We start from the raw sequence: 20431 nt of genomic DNA on the forward strand, positions 1-20431 counted from the left end.
AGCCTCCTTCATTATCGCCTCTTACAGGCAAAAAAAGAAATGCCTATTGTTCAAGTCATAACACATTTGCTGAATTCTTCTGGGTGCGCAGAACTCACTGAGCCTGATTTTGAGAGCTAGGCGTCTGCTGTCAAGCTACGTTTCCAACTCCCACATTTGGGAAATCAACTAGACATTTTGGTATCCATCATTTTAAAGACCCATCAGACTCTAAATGCTGCATGCCAGCTGTACTTACCTCTGGTGAGTATTTAGACACTCTCAGGCCTGCTGACGGGGGTGGGGGTGGAGAAAAGGAGGCTGCTACTCTGGGCATGGCAATTTAAAAGGGCCTGAGGCTCCTGGCTACTACAGTTGCTGTGGCAGCAGTGGCAGCCAGAGTCCCAGACCATTTAAGTTGCCACCAGAGCCATGAGCAGCACTCTGGGCAGAGCTAAAGAGCTGGCTGGGGGAGGTTAGCCCCAGCCCTGCCTCTTTCACATAAGGCTCTCCCTTTCTGAGGATGTGGAGCCTGCCCCCCACACCCCTGATCTTGCCTGGGGGCCCAGCAAATCCGCTGGCTGCCTTGGGTACCAGAGTTTGGCATCTATTGCCCTAACACTGAGATATCGATGTATGAACATTGGATCTACCACATTACAGGCTTAGAGTAACCAAGAATCTTGTGCCTTAACCTCTGACTTGTTACAGGGCAACATCCACAGTCACAATAGTTCTACCAAAGGCAACCAACCCACATCACCAGCAACCAGCCATGAGCAAGCAGTCAGAGAGTCCTGCTGGACTAGTGGCAATACCTCCTCTCTACATGAGAAGGTTCTCTTAAGAGTGAAGTGTCTGCGCCCTCAATGCCTGCTTTGAATTTCTTGTTTACAACATGAACAGATCTCTGCAGCTGGTGAAGAGCAATCCCACCACCAATGTGTCTCCCAACCCCTTCCAACAGAATAAACTCTTATTGCGTTTGGTCTGGACTACAAAGTTTGGATCTGGATCAGCGCTTTCCTAAAGCTCAGGGATGTGGCATTTAGGCCCCCTTTCTGTACTATAGATATTCTTAAAATATGCAACAGACAACCTACCAAGAATTGATGTACCTACAAGTAGAAAATCTTCAAGTACTTTAGTAATTAATGGCATGATCTAACACCCATTAAAGTAAATGGAAGGATGCTTATTAACTTTAGTAGAACTGGAGGGGGGAGACCCATTTACATTAATGCTAAACTTGACCCTCTGTATCTAGAACAAAAGGATTTATCTCCTAGTAAACCTAGCAACACTGGGAGGTATCCTCTACAGTTAGGTCAATTTCAACATTTCAAAGCTTGTGGACTAAAGGAACACAGTTAAACTAGCTATTAACATAAATAAGAGAAGAATCTTTCCAAAGAGATATTTCTTTTGACCTAACACTTCTTATTACCAAAATACCTATCAACTATTTTAATAGTTAATGCAATAAAAGTAGGAAATGCACGGGGAGGTGTAAACATTATATTGTAGTCTCCACAGTTGATCATTTCAAGTCTAAAAGTTAAAAAACAAAGGTAAATAAAATGTAAACAATTACCTGGGTCAGTAGCAGATATCAATGAGCCAAAAAATAAGCAGTCTGTGAAGTGAAAATCCTCTCCTTTTAACTGGCCAATATGTAGCATAGCCTTTACAAAGCCATACATTATCAACCTGTCAGAGAAAAGAAAGACAGAGATGTGAACATTGTATTCCACTTCTACTCTCTTCATTTCACAACACTAAATAATTTCCTATTAAAACTTCTAGTTTGTCTTCTCCAACTTCTTTTAAATACACATATTGTCCTAGTACTGAACACAAATTGCTGCTGTCATATAAATCTACTTCTGTTTCAGCTGTTGAAATATTGTATCAAAATTGTCTAGACATTTGAAGAGCAAAACCTTTTACTGAATATTAGCAATTTATTCACCGGGTGATAGATTACAATGTATTTGGCCATTTATTTTACAAAAAAATAAAATAAAGTCACCTAAAGAAGAGATGATCAAAAGTAATCTGTCAAACTTTATGGAGCCTTCACACAAACATAGTGATTTGAGTGGCTTTGTTGTCTTCTTCTGATGTTCTTAAATGAATTGATTTCTCCGTTTTCAAGGGGTGTGTGTGTGTGAGGCAGAGTTAAAACTTCAGGTTTGTCATCACAATGAAGTGCATATTTACACTCTCAAGATTAGTCAACAAGTCAGGTTTTAAAATGTGGTGCTATAGTACTGCCATCCTCTCTCTCTCTCTCTCTCACACACACACACACACACAGAGGACTGCGTACTGAAAAATTGTTTACACGGGGAAGCTATTGTGAAATAAGCAAGGGTATGAATTTAAAGTGGAACAGCTCTTGTTAGTGTCCTGTGTGGATACATTATCAGACACTAAGTATCTTTGTGATGTTCATCTTAATCCCCTTTGTTCTGGAAGTCATATTCCAAAATAGTTTAAATTAAACCATGCATAAAGACACAGCGTGGCAAATAAGAGTGTCCACAAAATGAGCTTGTACAGAACAGCTATTGAGAGACTATTTGTCTGTGTAAAGAAGCCTTAAATAGAAATGAAATGAAAAACACATACTTAATGCATTTGAAGTAATCTTTAAATGAGCTTGTTTGACAATAAGAACCATAGTTAATGATTCTGGTTTTAACCATGCACTTCCAATACATCTAATCTTACAAATAATTGGTTTGGTACTGCCTCCTGAGATTTGGATGTCAGTGACAGGCAGCTGTGCCCTTATCCAAGGCCAGAATGGACATGATTTAATTTCTCTGGAAATATGACAAGCTGAATGTGTGATGTATTTATTTTGTTTCATTTACCTTTGAAGTGACATTATATTCCTTATACTACACAGAGAACCAGCTTTTAATCTCACATATACAAACATACACCCAAGGTAGTTCCACGTAAATCAGATACAGTTGATGAGCAAGAGCACACTTGACAGCTTGTGAAGTCAAAGTAAACTCAGAATAATTCCACTCAAAATCATTGGTGTTAGTGCTGGTTTACATTGGTGTAACTGAGATCAGAATCCATCCCTGTGTTCTCTAGCTCATCCATTCCTCTTAGCTGAAAAGGTCAGCCTACCTATATCATTTTATATGGTCAGTTACATGTAGAGGTGATTATGTGAAAACTATTGAGTGTCCTAATCAAACAACTGACATTATGCAAGGATGCAATTTATCTCAGAGCTATGCTAATAAGAGGTTTCTTGAATAGTTACAGATACATTGATGACATCTTTGTGATTTGGACCCATGGTATAGAGACTGTAGAGGAATTTCACAGAGACTTTAACAATCTGCACCCCACCATCAACTTATGCCTCAGGTACTCCACGTGAGAGCTACATTTCCTGGACGCTACAGTACAAATCAAGGATGTCCTGATCGGTACCACACTCTACCAGAAACCCACTGATTGCTATACTTACCAACATGCTTCTGGCTTCCATCCTGCACACATAACTAGATCCATTGTTTACAGTCAAGCCCTTAGGTACAATTGCATTTGCTCTGATCCTACTGACAGAGACTGAAAACTACAAGATCTTTACGAAATATTCATAAACCTGAATTACCCAACAGGAGAAATAAAAAAAACAAATTGACAGGGCCAGATGAATACCCAGAGACCAGCTACTTCAAGACAGGCCCAAAAAAACCAAGAACAGAACACCACTGGTCATTACCTACAGCCCCCAACTCAAACCACTGCAATGAATTATTAAAGACCTACAACCTATCCTTAATCAGGATGCCACACTCCAGAAGGCCCTAGGTGATAGCCCTGTTCTCTCCTACGGACAACCTCTCAACCTTATGAGGATTCTCACCCACAACCACAGTTTATACCGCAGAAACACCAGTCCTAGAACTTTTCCTTGCAACAAAGCCCATGCCAGCTTTGTCCACATATCTATTCTGGAGATATCATCGCTGGACCTAACCAGCTTATTCACAGAATCACAGGCAGAGTCTCATGTTCCTCAGCTAACATTATACGTCATCATGTGCCAACATTGCCCAGATGCTTTGTATATTGGACAGACTTCAAACTTTCTTAGACAAAAAGTTAAGGGGCACAAAACACACATAAAAACAGTCCTGATCCACAAATCTGTCAGCCAGCACTTTAATGGAGTGGGCCATTCTGTTAATGACTTAAAAGTTTGCGTCTTACTGAAGAGTAATTTTTGCAACAGCCTTGAAAGAGAGGCTGTTGAACTCTCTTTTATGTTCAAATTCGACACATTAACATGTGGTTTGAACCAGGATGGGAATTATCTGTCATTATAGGGACTCTGTTGCATACTTGGCTTAATCTAATTCTTGACTCCTCTCCTACCCCTTCTGCCCCTCTACTCTCTGATTTGCTCACCTTGATAATTTTTTTCTGATTTGTCAGCCTTGCTTACTGTTTTTGGTTCTCTGTGCCTTAAATACTGAGTCTGTTCTGGTCTGGCTATGGTCTGAAGAAGTGGGTCTGTCCCACGAAAGCTCATCACCTAATAAATTATTTTGTTAGTCTTTAAAGTCTTGACTGCTTTCTTGTTTTGATAGGTTTCTTGAAGTGATTAGTTAATGAAGTAGTACAAACACTTCCATTCCACAACAAAGAACACATTTGGAAGTTGAATCTGCCTGGATATTTGATTTCCCAACCACAGTCATATTGTACAGTACATCAGGAATGCTTTTAACTCGAAATCAAGTGAAGAAAGCACACCTTTATGATAGCTCATCATTAATCCAAGGAAATATCCTGCATGGAGGGTGCGATTGCTTTTATAATGTGAAAGGGACTGTGGGAGGCTGGAGATAGGAGAAGGCAATTCTATTGATTTTATGGGCAGTACCATTTCAATGTATACGTTCATGGTGTTTCTACAGAATTCACATTCCCCTGTATATTGGCAAATCAAATTGCTTTCAGCATCTTGCACCAAACCATTTAGCATATATATATCTGATAACGAGCACTTTCAAGCATCAGCAACTAAACTCTAAATAAATAACAGTTATTTTCAGTTTCTTCCAGACTGTCTATGACCTGCTGGGGTACAATTTCTGATCAAAACACAGGCTGTTGACACAATGCAATTCAACAATAGTGGATGTGTCCACTCTGTGGAAACACTTCCCTCTTCCCAATTTTGGACATCAAATCAGGTAGAGGGATGTTGCCTTTCTGAGCTGTCAGAGGGAGCTTGATTACCCCTCTGCCTCAAGCCCTGACCCCACTCTACCTCTTCTCCCAAACCGCCACCCCACCCTACCTCTCCCCACTCCGACTCTGCCCCATCTCTTTCTGCCCTTCCTCCCTCGCGCCTTCTGTCGGCAGCTGAACAGCTGGTCACAGTGGGTTGGAGGTGCTATAGAGAAGATACTGATTGACTGGGCTGCTGATAATTAATACTTTTTATAGCTGCTCCAGCCCTAGAACATATATGGAGTTGGCACTTACAGTAATACCAAGTGACACATTCAAAAATTGCCATCAAGGTTGAGATTTTCAAAGCCATCTAATGGATATGGACATCCAATTCATATTCAGTTTAACCCAGATGCCTTTGAAAATCACAGCCTTGGACTGTGCTTCCAAAATTACCCGATTGTCTCGTATACTTGTTACATTTTATCATTAACCTAATTGTATGTGCTCTGGGGAGGGAACAATTTATATATTATATACTCATCCCTCGCTATACAAGCACAATTTGTTCCCAGCTTTCTACTTGTAGGTGAAAACTTGTAAGAGGGACATTAAATTACAATTAAAATACATGTAAAAGTCTCTGATTGGTTCCTAGTGCTCCTAACTCAGGGAAGGAGTAGCAGCATGTGGCGCTGCTTTTGAAAGATAAGTGAACCTTGGGTTTGTGGGGGGAGTGGGGAGGATAAAGGCTGGTGGCAGTTTGGGGCCATGAGCGAGAGGGAGGGTTAAAATCTGGTGGCGTGTTGTATCTGGGGAGGGAGTGGGGGCGGCAGGACGGGTGGGGAGGTTCAGGCTGCTGCAGGTTGGGTCTGTGGGTTGGGGTGGGGTTAAGTCTGCAACGCTTTAGATCTGCAGGGACGGTGGTGGGGGGTTAGGCTGCTGTGGTTTAGGTGTGTGGAGCTGGTGGGCGGGGGGTTAAGGCTGCAGTGGGTTGGGGCTGCGGGGCTGGCGGTGGGAGTCAGGCTACAGCGGGTTGGAGCCACGGGGTGGGGGATAAGGCTCGTATTAGTGGGGGGAATTCACTCATCCAGCGAACAAAGGTAAGTATATGTGTCCCTCGTTTAAGTGAGTGCTCGTAAGTAAAGTACTTGTTTAACGAGGCACGAGTGTACATTATACAGCACCTAGAATAATGAAACACTACTCCCTGATTGATGATACTCTAAGTAACAATAAAATAAGCCTTTATACCGGCTATTTCTTCTTTTATGCATGCAAATCTGGGTTTTGCTGCTTCTGCAGTATCAGTTACTTTCTGGAGTCTGCTTTTTCAGTCAGGCTTCCCACTCATTAAAACACTGTTTTCTTGAGATGTGTTTGACCAGCTTCACTTCCATGATTTGGGCTCTTTAGAATGACCATAATACAAACAAACCAATAAATAAACTATCTACCATAACAACTCTGCCAAAACCATGCAGGAAAAGAGCCTTAAAACTTGTCAGCCTGAAGGAGGAGCTGGAGGATGAGGAGGAGGAGGAGGAGGAGGAGAAGATGATTATCTCTTCAATGCTGCCTCAATCAAGAAATATTTTAGTTCTCATTTCTTCTATTTGTACAGGTACATTCCCTCAGTACCCGGATCTGGTTTGCTGTGCATTCTGCACTGGAATGCTGCTCTTCATTTCCTTTTATAATGGTTTTAGCTGTATACAGATATTGCAAATCAGTAGAATTTGGTGAGGGGCTGCTCTGTACCAGGAGGCATTAGGTAATTGAGGCCTTTTTTTATTATTATTTGAATGACTTCACTGAAAAAAATGTGTTGCACTCTTCTTTTTCAAGGTGGAAATTTCCATTACATATTACCAATTAGTTATATGCAAGACACAGTGATTCAAACCATGCTTAATTTTTCTGATCATCCTCTATTTCACTCTTCATCTTAATAGCTGTGTCTACACTAGCAAGTTCTTTTGGAAAATCTGGTCCTTTTTCAAAACAACATGCAGAGCGTCTATACACAAAATGAGCTCTTTTGATCCAAAATCAAAATCCTCTGGAAGCCCTCTTCTGCTCCCAGATCAGGAAAGCTTTCTTTCAAAAGCTTCTTTGGAAAAAAAAAAGTGTATGTAGATGTTCCACAGGCTCTTTTTTCAAAAGAACGGTCCTCATAGGGCCAGATTTTTTGATCCCTGAAAGAGCAGATCTGTGTGTGGATGTGATCTTTCAAGAGAGAAGAGATCTTCAGAAGAGGTCTTCCGGAAGAACTGTTTTTGAAAGATTGTTGTAGTGTAGATGTAGCAAATGTGGTTGGTTATGTTGCTTTGCCTAAAAACAAATTCTTAGTGCTAAAGAAAAAAATATCTGCGCACATATTTATAACTCTATTGTTCTAAATGGTTTAGTGGGTTTTTTACCCTTAACCCACAGCAGGCATTTAGAGGGTTGTTTTTCAAAGACAAAAGCTTAAAGGGAGTTAGGTTTTTGATTCCCCTGGGGATTCAATGGAAGTTGAATGCCTAATTTCTGGTTTGCCTTTGAAAATCTCACTGCTGTTACTCATTTTAATGCAATATTTGTAGGGTGCCCATCACCACGGTATTCTGGCTCTAAATGAAGTCCAATGCATTAGTGCAGTCAGGAAGTGAGAAAGGTGTGGATGTCTGAACACATGAGGCATGGCTGCAATATTTTACCATTGCTTACTGCAGCTGAAGAAAAACCTCATAAGACATTGTTTCTATATGTGAATCCAAGAGCAATTAGGTGTCCAAAAGGACTCCTGAAATTGCAAACCTCTGCAGAGAGGTGGAGGGAACTGACAATGTTGGAGGTGTGATCTCCACTAAAGGACAGGCCAGGACCCCATTAGAGTGTCTGATGGCATCATCACCTCAGACATCTCTGGGTTAAACCTTAGACAGTTCACTCTCATTGAAGTATCAGTCTAAGCAAAGAAGCAAAGCAGACTGCCCTCAAACTGTGCTGCCTGGTTCAAAGGAAAAAGAGAGAAATGTCGTTGACGGCATAGTGGCTCAGAAAAATGCATCAGTGTCCTCACATACACGTTGAAGAGGATGGTGAAAAAAATGGAGCCCTGAGGGACCTCATTGATGAGTGAGAAAGGAAGAGGGATTTGAGAAATTACCCAACACAGTCCTCACGGTGAAGCAGATGCTTCATAAAGTACAGACATTACAAAAGAAATAGCAACTTTTCTGCCATCACATTTTTAAAAACAGACTCTGGAAGGATAGCAGTTCTCCCGGACGTTTGACACGAGCTATTAATGTGAACACACAGATTTTCAGAGCTTGAAGAACAAGCCTTAGGTACATGGGAGGTGAAACTAAGCACACTAAATCCTACAAATCTTCCATGACCAAAATTTGTTGCAGTGAGGTAGGAAAATGTGCTGTTGAGTCTTTCCTGCCAAGAGAGCTGGACCTGATCCTCTGGCTGACATGGCTCACCTGATCCTCAATGTCTCCAGAGAGACAGGAAAAAAGTTTGGATGATGAATATGAAAAAATGATACACATTTATATTGTGATTAAGAAGATGCCCTTGATTAGTAGGTGATTACCAGGGAAGCTACAGGGAAAAGTAATTAAATGTAATAGAAGCATCCTCAATTTAAAGTCACAGAAGAGGTCGTTAAAATTTAATGGAAGCCACTGCTTCTAAATGAAGATCTATAGCATACATACTGTATGAGCTACGTAGCTATCCTAGTCTATCTATGATGTTGAGTCAACTGCTGATGTGTCTCCACTTTTGTTAATTATCAACATATACTTCTTCTAAACCTCATTGTTAATATTGTTTTATTGCATTAAAATATTTTAAAAAACATAGCTCCTGATTTTAAAATGTTTGTACAGTTATGCTTTTTAGTATGACTGAGATTCATTACTTATATTTTGTTTATCAGCTCTGTTATTTAATCCACAGAGAATTTTTCATTTCTTGTTTAATTTTCTTGGGAATCACTCTGCACCTCCACATGATTATCTTGCAGCCTGCAGCTAACTGATGGTGGCAGCAGACTGAAAGCATGAAAGGAGAATATACAAAATATTGAACTGCTGAATTTATTTATTTCCACTGTGAATGGTAACAAAACGGCTATGAAAAAATTGTAAGATCATCATCATCATCATTGTCCTTCATACCTACTGGTGTGTAGGGCACCAACAAAGGCCCTCCACTTCTGTCTGTCACTGGCACTGCTCTCCTCTTAATGCATCCCAGAATCATGTTTGCTTTTTTTTGTAACACCATCACACTGTTGACTCTTATTTAGCTTGTGGTCCACTATGTCTTCTAAATCCCTTTCCACAGTACTCCTTCCTAGACAGTTGCTTCCCATTCTGTATACATGAAGCTGATTGCTCCTTTCTAAGTGGAGTATTTTGCATTTGTCCTTGTTAAACTTCATGTTGTTTACCTCAGACCATATCTGCAGTTTGTCCAGAGACACAGTGAAGTGGGGGATCTGTGTAGATGACCTACACTCCACTCAGAGTACAAGGGTTTAATCAGGTAAGTCAAGTCAAGGAAAATGTGCTACCACTATTCTCCTCTGACCGCAAATGCCAACTTTCTCATTTCCCTTGGCATAGTGGAACCCTGGAAAGTGTGTGTTACAATATACAAGCGTTTTGGATAACTTCAGCTAAATATTGAGCCTCTCTACTCAGGCACCCTTGGGACCTGACCAGTGTGAAACAAGAAAATTTGCCAAACTACAGGAGATCAATATTGTCTACTACATTGCCAACACTTCCACTACTTACTGGGCTCTTAGAAGACATTTAGGGATAAATTACAGCTAAACATCACAGAAGGCTGACAGTCAAGAACTGGTAGCTGTATACAAACTTTATGGGACCACAGAAAACTTGGCAATACCCCTGATAAATGGTTGTCTGGCTAACTAAAATCATGCCAGATTATGGATGTTGCTGTACAAGAGAGTTTTGGACTAGAGAGTTTCAACCTATATGGGGGAGGAGGGGATGGAATTTACTCACCTCTAAATTGCAATGTGAAGTTACAGTTCTGATAAACATAGTCACAGATTTGGTAAAAATGACCAAGATACAGCAAACTCTTGATTTAACACGGTCTATTCTTTCGAGTATACTGTCACTTTGCCATCGATAATAAATACAGTTATTATTCTGATGCTTTCTTCAAACACATTTTAGCTACTTATAAGTGCTTTACAGTTACAGTTTTTCCCCTGTAGATCAGTCTCGCTCTTGTGCTGCATATCCTGGCTTTGATCTATCTTTTACAGAAAGAGAGGAAAATGGGAAAACCATTACAGGCTTCCACACAGAGGAATTCTGTGATACGGTAAAATCATGCAGCACTTTGTTACATGGCCCTGACTTAGCTTTAGACCACCCAAATATGTATTTTCTTCCTGACAGGGCAGCCTCTGTCTAAAGCAACTGGTTCTTTTGAGACCTGCGACTCATTTTCTCCACTCAAGGTTGCCTCAATTCTCATCACTTCTCAGGCGCATAGAAAGGTATGTGTACAGGGTGTGGAAAGTCAGCTGAATTATACTGAGGTCCTTAAACATAGCTGGAAATCCTTAAATGAACTGGGCTACCACTGTATCTCAGGTTGTTTTTCTATCAGTCCTTAACATAGTATTGTTTCACCACATTTTGGATTAACAAGATGAAAACCAATTCACTACAAGTTACAGGTACAGTATTGTTTAATGCATATTTGATATTCCTCTAATGAATACAACACAGCTTCAAGATCATTGTGTTTCTGAGCTCAGTTTAAATTGTAGGCATTATATGGCGTGAACATAAAATCCTGAATCTCTTTGAAATGAAAAATATGTACTTGATCTTTGAGTGCTGACAAAAATTTCCTAATTACTGAGGCAAATGAAGCATGAAGCATTGTCAAATGTAGAATGTCCAAAATGTAGTGTCATTGAATATTTCATCTTGCTGCAAAGGGTTTGAACTTTCAAGCAAGGTCTACCTGCTTGAGTGTTAATTATACAGAGAACCTCTGACAATGACTCTTGTGGATTGAAAATCTAACTGAATACATTTTTAAAAAGCCAAACAGACTGTGGTGCTGGCATTTCATTAAATAAATGATAAAAATCTACAACTCTAGAGACAACTATGAGAACTTCCAGATAGCATAAGGAGAGGAGGTGGCTTCAGAAATGAATGTAGGAATTAATAAATACTAATTATGCAAATCACATAATCATAGAAAAATAGAACAGGAAGGGACCTTGAGAGGCTATCGAGTCCAGTTCCTTGCTCTCTCAGCAGGACCAAGCACCGTCTAGGCCATCCCTCAGAGGTATCCACCTAACCTGCTCTTGATAATCTCCAGTGATGGAGATTCTACGACCTCCCTAGCTAATTTATTCCAGTGTTTAACCACCCTGACAATTAAGAAGTTTCTCCTAATGTCCACCCTAAGTCTCCCTTGTTGCAGTTTAAGCCCATTGCTCCTTGTCTTATCCTCAGAGGCCAAAGAGAACAATTTTTCTCCCTCCTCCTTGTAACCCTCTTTAAGGTACTTGAAAACCGATATCATGTCTCATCTAAGTCTTCTCTTTTTTAAAGTAAGCAAGCCCAGTTCTTTTAGTCTTCCCTCATAGCTCATGTTTTCTAGGACTTTAATCTTTCTTTTTGCTCATCTCTGGACCTTCTCCAATTTCTCCACATCTTTCTTGAAATGTGGTATCCAGAACTGGACACAATATTCCAATTGAAGCCTAATTAAATGACCTCTTCTGTCTTCCTCCTTATATTCCTGTTAATGCATCCCGGCATCTTGTTTGCTTTTTTTGCAGCACCATCACACTGTTGACTCTAATTTAGTTTGTGGTCCACTATGATCCCTAAATCCTTCTCTGCAGTACTCCTTCCTAGACAGTCATTTCCCATTCTATATGTATGAAGCTGATCGTTCCTTCCTAAGTGGAGTATTTTGCATTTGTCCTTATTAAACTTCATTCTGTTTCCTACGACCATTTCTCCAGTTTGTCCAGATCATTTGAATTATGACCCTGTCCTTCAAAGAAGTTGCAATCCCTCCCAGCTTGGTATTATCTGCAAACTTAATAAGAGTACTCTTTATGCCAGTATCTAAACCATTAATGAAGATATTGAATAGATCCAGTCCCAAAACAGATCCCTGCAGAAAGCCTCTTGTTATGCCCTTCCAGCATGACTATGAACCATTAACAATTATACTCTGAGAATGGTTATCCAGCTAGTTATGCACCCATCTTATAGTGGCCCTATCTAAGTTGTATTTGCTTAGTTTATTGATAAGATGATGTGAGACCATGTCAGATGCCTCACTAAAGTCTAGGTATACCACATTCACCACTTTTCCCTTAGCCACAAGATTTCTTATCCTGTCAAAAAAAAGCTATTGGCTTGGTCTGGCATGATTTGTTCTCTACAAATCTATGTTGGCTGTTACCTATCACCTTATTTTCTTCCAAATGTTTGCAGATGAATTCCTTAATTATTTGCTCCATTATCTTTCCCAGCATGGAGGTTAAAAACTGAGTGGTCTGTAGTTTCCTGAGTTGCTCTTTTTTCCCTTTGTATAGATGGGCACTATATTTGCCCTTATCCAGTCTTCTGGAATCTCTCCCGACTTCCAGGGCTTTTGAAAGATGATAGCTAAAGGCTCAGAAACCTCCTCTGTCAGCTCCTTAAGTATTCTAGGATACATTTAATCGGGGCCTGGTTACTTGCAGACATCTATTTTTTTCTAAGTAATTTTTAACTCACTCTTTTTGAATTTATCCTCTGAACCTACTCCCTTCCCATTAGCATACATTATGTTAGGCATTTTTGCATCAGCCTTCTTGGTGAAGACCGAAACAAAGAAGTCATTACGTTCAACAGCTATTGCCAAATTTCCTGATATTGTTCCTCCCTTCTCACTCAGTAGTGGGCCTAACCTGTCCTGGGTCTTCCTCTTGCGTCTAATACGTATATAGAATTACTTCTTGTTATCCTTCATGTCTCTAGCTAGTGTAAGCTTGTTTTGTGCCTTGGCCTTTCTAATCTTGCCCCTGAACACATGTATTGTTTGCTCATATTCATCTTTTGTAATTTCTCCTAATTTCCACTTTTTAAATGACTCCTTTTTGATTTTGAGATCATGCAAGATCTCCTGGCTAAGCCAAGCCATTCTTTTACCATACTTTCTATCTAGCTTGTTTTGGGCCCTTAATAATGTCCCTTTGAAAAACTGCCAACTCTCTTCAGTTGTTTTTTTTCTTAGTCTTGCTTCCCATGGGACCTTATCTACCAGCTCTCTGAGTTCACCTAAATTTGCTTTCCTGGAATCCATTGTCTCTGTTTTGCTGTTCTCCCTTTTAGTATTTCTTAGAATCATGAACTCTATGGCTGTGTCTACACTAGCCAAAAACTTTGAAATGGCCATGCAAATGGCCATTTTGAAGTTTACTAATGAAGCACTGAAATACATATTCAGCGCTTCATTAGCATGTGGGCGGCCGCGGCACTTCGAAATTGACGTGGCTCGCCGCCGCGCGGCTCGTCCAGACAGGGCTCCTCTTCAAAAGGACCCTGGCTACTTCAAAGTCCCTTTATTCCTATCTGCTCATAGGAATAAGGGGACTTTGAAGTAGCCAGGGTCCTTTTGAAAAGGAGCCCCATCTGGATGAGCCACGCGGCAGCGAACCGCGTCAATTTTGAAGTGCCGCGGCCGCCCGCATGCTAATGAGGCGCTGAATATGTATTTCAGTGCTTCATTAGTAAACTTCAAAATTGCCATTTGCATGGCCAATTCAAAGTTTTTGGCTAGTGTAGACGTAGCCCATGATTTTATGGTCACTTTCTCCCAAGCTACCTTCCACTTTCAAACTCTTCTACCTGGCAAGATGGTCTGTAGTAGACCCCCTAAGATGAACCATCACCCTTGTTTTTTACCCCTTTTAACCTAATCCAGAGACTTTCAACATCTTTTTCTCCTATATCTATTTCCACCTCAGTCCAGGTGTGCACATTTTTAATCTATAAGGCAACACCTCCTCCCTGTTTCCCTGCCTATCCTTCGTGAGTAAGTCATATCCTTCTATGCCAATATTCCAAGCACGTGTATTATCCCACCACATCTCTGTGAAAAGGGATTAAGAAAGTTACTGTGCGCATGGAGAGACTTCCACATAAAGAAAGACTAAAGACTTCAGAACTGACTAATTTAGAAAGCAGACAATGGGAAAGGAGATGAAAGAATGGTACAAAACAATTAGTGGTGGAAAGCACATAGAGCTGGGTACTGCTGTCTACCCCTTCGCATAGTTCAAAAGCAACGTGACAGTCCATTTAACTGAAAAGCAACACATTGAAACCTGACAAAAAGATATGCAATGTATTACAAATGGCTGATTAACCTATGGAAAACTTATTGCCGCAAGGTATAGTAGTAGATGCTGTAGTAGGTTTTTAAAAACAGATTATAAATGCATAATTATAATGATTATCAGAGAGGTAGCCATGTTAGTCTGTATCTTCAAAAACAACAAGAAGTCCTGTGACACCTTATAGACTAACAGATATTTTGGAGCATAAGCTTCCATGAGCAAAGACTTGCTTCATCAGATAAATGAGTTGGGGGCAGTACAGGGGAGGATTTAAAGTGGGGGGTCTCAATAAAGGGGAGGGCCAGAGCTGACAAAGTCTATTCAGTCAGGGTGGAAATGGATCATTATAGGTAGTATACATCAAGAGACAAGAGAACAAGTCAGATTAATCAGGGGGGATGTAGCCCATTGTCAGATTGTAATGGGGACACGTGAATATCAAGAGCAGAGAAACTGCTTTTGTAATGAGCCAACCACTCTCAGTTTCTGTTTAATCCTGGGATGATGGAGTCAAATTTGCAAATAAGTTGCAGCTTAGAGATTTCTCTCTCCACTTTATTTTTGAAATTTTTTTTGTTGTAGGACTGCTACTTTTAAATCTGTTACTGAGTGTCCAAGGAGATTGAAGTGCTCTCCTACAGGTTTTTGTATGTTACCACCCCGATGTCTGATTTATTCCTGATGTCCATTTATTCCTTTATGTAGAGACTGTCCAGTTTGGCCAATGTAAAATTGCTGGCACATGATGGCATATATTATATTAGTAGATGTGCAGGTGAAAGAGCCCCTGATGGTGTGGTTGACGTTAGGTCCTGTGATGATATCGCTGGTGTAGATACGTGAGCAGAGTTGGCCATGAGTTTTGTTGCAGGGATTGGTTCCAGGTTTAGAATTACTGTGTTGTGGTCTATAGTTGCTGGTGAGAATTTGTTTAAGGTTGGCAGACCATCTGTAGGCAAGGACAGGCCTGCCTCCCAAGGTCTGTGAGAGTGAAGGATCATTATCCAGGATAGGTTACAGATCACTGATGATGCACTGGAGAGGCTTTAGCTGGGGGCTCTGTGGTGGCCAGTGGTGTTCTCTTGTTTTCCTTGTGAGGACTGTCTTGTAGCAGCTGGCTTCTGGGTACACGTCTGGCTCTGTCTCACTACCAACTCTGTTCACATATCTACACATTATATGATTATATTATATTACAGAGTGTTTGAGGCTTGTACCTGTGATTTTAGCGATTATAGTTGTATTGCAATTTTGCTACTCTAAATAGTTTTAATTCATTAAAAAAAGTCTTTCTAATAGCCTTTAACAACAAAACATGCACCTTGTGGAAGTAAGATACTAGATGAGGATATTAATATTTACATTGTGAATATTTAAATTCAGTACTTTCTAGTTGATAGATACATTAGCCAACGATAACCTGGTGTGATACAATGGTACAACACATTTTCATAGGCAGGCAGGGTTGCTGAATGGTGACAGTCCATCTGGCCCACCAAAGACTCTTGGTTTCTGTTCCTGGCCTTGTCACTACAATGGGTGGGATCCACAGTGGTATTTAGATGCCTAAGTCCCATTTGTAGGCACCACTGATTGAGATCCACAAAACTCTGGCCTTATTCCTGCCAAACTCTGTAGGTACCTAAGCTTTTGGCGTCTCATGACCTGTGTACAGATCACCTTTTTATTGTGAAAAAAGGTTTTATATGTTGTCTTTACCCTTGAATAGTTTTAAATTTGCTGTTTTTTGATTTCATTTAATCTCCCCTTGGAAAAAGAGCAAATTGGAAGGCCCATTCGATTCTGGGCATGGATATATCCTTTAAATACTCACTTACTCATTATATCGACCCTTCTACTTCCTTTATTGCTGATAGAATTGTTTTGTCCATTTTACTCCTGCAACATTCTATAGCCAGGGAAACAATTTCTGCTCCACTGCTCTGGAGCTCATGCTGACAATAGATATGCCATCTTTCTGAAGCAGATTAAAGAAAAACTGGATATTTTAGCAGTACAGAGCCAAGCTCTCCCGCTTCTACCTCCTGTCATTAGTGAGAGTGGTGGTTATGCAGATGTGGTCAGTACTTTGCAGGATGGGGACCTGACAGACTAAAAAGGTAAGAATTAAAAGCTAATGTTGGGAGAAAACAAAAAACTTGGCTAAAGACAGTGAGCGCAAACAACCTTGGAGACCGAAAAAAAAAATGCCCTCAAAGACCAGAGAACCTCTTTGTTGGATATTAACCCATCTGCAGTGAAGCTCAGGGGAACACAAAATAACACTGTTATTCACCCTGATGTAATTCATGAATAAGTAAAGAAAATGTGCTCTGACATTTAAAACAAAAAAGTCTCCACCAAAGAGGACTACACACCACTTTTTTACTTCTCATTTACAAAACAGTCAAAAGAATGTTTAACAGCCTATTTAAAAAAACAGAGAACTTTCTTGCAAAATATTTTGAATGAAAAGACACTCACACTCCCAATGCTCTTATATTGCAAGAACCTACTAACTGTTCTTTTTCTGGAGCACTTAATGTTCTCTTTAAATGAGATTTTTTCGTTAAAAAAAGATAATTAAGATCAGTTTGTGACTCTTGCAAGGGTGCGTCTACGCTAGGAACTAACTGTGAAGTTAACTTTGAAGTTAGGCACTACTTTGAAGTAGCCAGCAGAGAGTCTACACACATTTCCGCTTGCTTTGAAGTCCTTACTTCATTCCTGGGAATGGAGTAGTGCCCTACTTCGAAGTTTGACTTCAAAGTAAGGTGTGTGTAGACGCTCAGCTTTGAGGTTGCACTTTGAAGTAAAGCAACTTCGAAGTTATTTTTATAGTGTAGACACAGCCTCAGAGTCACATAAATTAGGTAAGCTGATAACCCACTACAACAAATGGCAGAAATGTAGAAGCATGTTTGATACCACTTTAACATTTTGATTGGACTAGCACTAACTTAGTGACGGGAGAGTTCAAAACACAATGACAAGAGATGTTGCAGTCCTGAACAAAAGCAAAACTAAAAGTGGCTCCTACTGCCTCTGAGCAGGGACACTATCAGACAATTGACGTAGAATGTTTATTGTAAGGTCCATGAATGACAGATTTGCACAATGCCTCATATCAATAGAAATATTTTAATCATTCTGAAAATAACAGTGATAACCACTGTTTGCACAGATGGGGTTGAGTGAATGAGCATGAAGGAGGTATTCAGTGTTCATACGCTAGGTTTCAGGTCAGTCCATTATAGAGATTGCGGGCAAGCCATGAAATTTACACGGGGGAATCAGAACTTCCCAAATTTGGGTGTGTTCCAACCCTGCAACTTGATCCAGGGCCAGTTTAGACTTAAACATTCTACACCAGTGTTTGAAACCCAAACATTACATCTTCATGTACATGCCAGGGAATTAGAAAATGAACAGATTAGAATGTCACTAGCCCAGGAAAGAGAAACTGATTTATCTGGTTCAGTGGTCCAGGCAGAGCGAAATTGCAAAGTAAAGCTGCAGAAGGGATACGAGAGCTGCGTTAGCTAAGCAGTGCCCATGCCCTCAAATACTTACACAATGGAGACACTGAGAGAGAGCCCTTGCCCACAGAGCTCAGATTTTAAAATTTCCTTTTCTCACAGAGTCCCCACATTCCTCTCACCCATACATATTCTGACCTTTCTGGGGAAGATGATCTGGTGTTATGTGCTTTACCTACCCAATCAGGACATCTGGATTCAGTTCCTGCACTGCCACATAGCTCCACTGCAACTCCAGGCAGTTCACTTAATTCTTCTGTGTCCTACTCCTGCAGCTGTAAAATAGAGATAGCAACCCTTCCCCTACCTCATTGGGCATTGTGAGAATAAATATATTAAGGATTGTGAGGTGTTGGATAGAAAGGTAATGGAGACACATGGGTATCTTTACATTCTGTGTGCCACTTCCTTTCTCTCCGGTTATCATTACTGTCCTATTTATGCTGCTGCTTAACTTTTATGACAAACACTGTTCTTTTAGCTCCAGCAGCCACTATCATCTGCAGTGTCATTTTCCAAGGCCCAGCTGTCCAAAATATTGTCTCGTCCATTAATAAAATGTTAACAACTAGAAAAAAATATTCCAAACAGCAGCTGCTATAAAAACGTGGTAGCTGTTTTTAGAATATTAGCATTGCTAAATCTTTCTCAGATTGTAAATGCTTTGATGTCGGGACCAGATCTTCAAGTGTGTTTAAAAAGTGCCTGGTGCAATGGGCCCACAACCCTTATGATGATCTTGGTGCTAGTATAGTACAAACATTAGATAACAGCTCCCCAAAAAAAAAAAAAAACCTGACAAAGACCATTGTGGCATATTCTGGAGTTACTGCAGCTGTAGTAGGAAAAAGGCAATTCTGACTTGTTGATACTTTACTGCACGCAACCCTTTAATTTACAAAATGGCACTGTGCTTGTGCATCTAAAAGCAGCATCTTGGCCTTTAAAAAAGCACAAGAGTTATCATGATCAGTCTACAATGTGAATTTCATTGTACATCTCATGCTGCCACTCAGTAGGGGTATGATCCTGTAGCAACTTGTATTTCCAAGTTGCTTATTCTTGTGAGTAATCCTATTGAAGCAGTGGAAACATGCTCACTAACAAGTGTTGGCAAAACAACTTTGCCAGTACTCTCTTGCCCTTGGACAAACCATTGTTAACACCTGCCATGAACCTCAACAGTGCATGGGAACAGCAAATCCAGTGGTGCAAATTCAGGGAAGTTAAACCAGGAATGAAACTGGCTCTGTCAGAGTTTCCCCCATCTCTACAATGGTGAATAAAATATGTACCTACTTCAGAAGGATATGGTGAAGCCTAGTTAAATAAAGTTTTGAAGCTTTTTTGACATCCTCAGAGGAAATCTGTTATTGATAATAGCAAGCTAAATGTGATATTACTTGTACCCACTCCAGAAAGAAAACAATCTTTTTTTTCCGTTTTATTGAAAACAAGCTTAGATGTTCTTCTGAGTCCATCCGTGTAAACTCTTGGGTGTTTGGTCTGACACCAAATTAATGCCAGACACAAGTCAATATGTCAGAGATCTAAGTTTCTAAATTAACATGGGGTTTTAGTGAATGTCAGATGCACCCTTATCTAAGGTGACTGATACAGTTAGAAAAATGCTCAAATAGGAATCTTCCAGGCAGAATGTCTGTTAATCGTGGTGGAGAATAAAAATGTTAATAATGAAGAATGAGTCAGCAGCCAACTAGCATTAAGAATGCAGTTACTTAACCTGTGGTGAATAGGTTATCTCCCACTTACACTGAGATTCTTAATTGGGAGGAATTTTCTTTAATATGCTTAATGCATCAGCACAGCCTCAGATTCTGTGCTACTGTATTAATATTCATTGATTAAGAATAATCATATTTAGTAGATTTGAAGCTAATGAAATAATAATAATAATAATAATAATAATAATAATAATAATAATAAAAACCCCATAAGATTCAATGTCATATTGAACAACTGGTTCTGGATTGTACTATGAGTTGTATTCTTCCCAAACCCAGTTACATAACTGTGTCATAAAGATCACATTGTTCAGTGAATACACAGATATTTTAATCACTCGTTCACACAGAATTGTCACTTCTGCTCAGTAGCAAACAGCGCCCAGTTTATTATACTTTCATGATTTTTATACCAAAATGCTGTTAATGGGCATGTGTTAAATAGTCCATAACTACTGCTAATTACAATAATTACTGAAGATTTGGTATTTTTCTTTATACAAAGCTGCAAACTGTGGCAATGGCTA

General features: G+C 40.0%; 1 protein-coding gene across 3 annotated transcripts in view; it reads right to left on the minus strand.

Annotated features, from left to right (window-relative positions):
• Positions 1–20431, minus strand: part of SLC9A9 (solute carrier family 9 member A9) — a 325761-nt gene that overhangs the window by 249652 nt on the left and 55678 nt on the right. For all 3 annotated transcript variants that reach the window (XR_012646757.1, XM_075003792.1, XM_075003793.1), the window contains exon 5: positions 1574–1689. Coding sequence is in view for 2 of the 3 variants with exons in the window: in XM_075003792.1 (XP_074859893.1) it covers positions 1574–1689 (116 nt within the window). In the remaining variant the exon portion in view is untranslated. The remainder of the gene's footprint in view (positions 1–1573; positions 1690–20431) is intronic.

This window comes from Carettochelys insculpta, chromosome 10, assembly GCF_033958435.1.
Source record: "Carettochelys insculpta isolate YL-2023 chromosome 10, ASM3395843v1, whole genome shotgun sequence".
Taxonomy (NCBI): Eukaryota; Metazoa; Chordata; order Testudines; family Carettochelyidae; genus Carettochelys; species Carettochelys insculpta.